Source organism: Penaeus monodon, chromosome 19 (assembly GCF_015228065.2).
Source record: "Penaeus monodon isolate SGIC_2016 chromosome 19, NSTDA_Pmon_1, whole genome shotgun sequence".
NCBI lineage: Eukaryota > Metazoa > Arthropoda > Malacostraca > Decapoda > Penaeidae > Penaeus > Penaeus monodon.
In genome coordinates, this window is record NC_051404.1 from 14,568,922 (window position 1) to 14,569,917 (window position 996).

The window sequence follows — 996 nt, forward strand, 5'->3', positions numbered from 1 at the left end:
ATCGCTGTCTTTCTAGTTCTATTAAATGTATTCCTTGATTTTTTCTTCCAGGCATCACACGCTTAAGGGGCTCTGTACTCTACGAGCTCTATCAGGCTCTATTCTACAAAGCTCGAGCTCTCTTCATGGTGGGAGCTGCCTCCTCCGAACAGGCGCGGCGGCTGGCTATGGTGAGTAATAGTGATATGGTGCCGTGGAGTGATAATGATAAATTGTAGTTGAATGATAGTGAAAATGTATAGTTGAGAGATAGTGGTAATCTGCGGTTAAATGAGAGTGAAAAGCATGGCTGAGAGATAGCGATATGGTGTCGTGGAGTGATAGTGATAAAATGTGGCTGAGTGACAGTGGTAAACAGCAGCTGATTGATGTTAATAACGTGTGGTTGAGAAGCAGTGATGAAGAGTGGTTGAGTTGGTTGGTTGACTGTGATATAGTCTAGTGGTGTGATAATGATGAATTCTGGTTGTATGGTAGTAATGAAATAGTGATATTGTGTAGTGAAGTGATAGTGATAAATGGTGGTTGTGTGATAATTATGAAGGTGGTTTAGTTGTTTGAAAATGATACATATACTGTGGTGACATGATGGTGACGAATAATGTGGCTGAAAGATAATGACGTATATACTCTAGCTGACTGATAATGATACATATATTGTGGCTGAGAGATAGTGACACATATAGCGGGTGAGTGACAGCAATACAAATAGCGTGATTGACTTTATTGTGATAGATATATTGTGGTTAACTGATGGTGATAAAGTGCGGTCAAATTATAGTGATAAAGATAACCCTGTTGTCATAGTAAGCAGAATTAACCACAGTGAGTTCGTGGTAAAAGCTAAAGTTAGCAGAGGGGAAAAGGAGACAGACTCTTTAACTTCAACGAAATATCGCTTCCAAGTTACTTCGCTGACACCTTAAGACCTAAGACATCCAGAGATATAAAGCGATCATGGGGAACGGATTCCTGTCTCCCTGGTGCCTGCTGATG

At 40.6% G+C, this 996-nt stretch overlaps 1 protein-coding gene across 1 annotated transcript in view; it reads left to right on the forward strand.

Annotated features, from left to right (window-relative positions):
* Positions 1-996, forward strand: part of LOC119585081 — a gene marked incomplete in the record, with an annotated part of 22,863 nt that overhangs the window by 17,935 nt on the left and 3,932 nt on the right. The window contains 1 exon segment of the mRNA XM_037933701.1: positions 52-170. Coding sequence (XP_037789629.1) covers positions 52-170 — 119 coding nt within the window.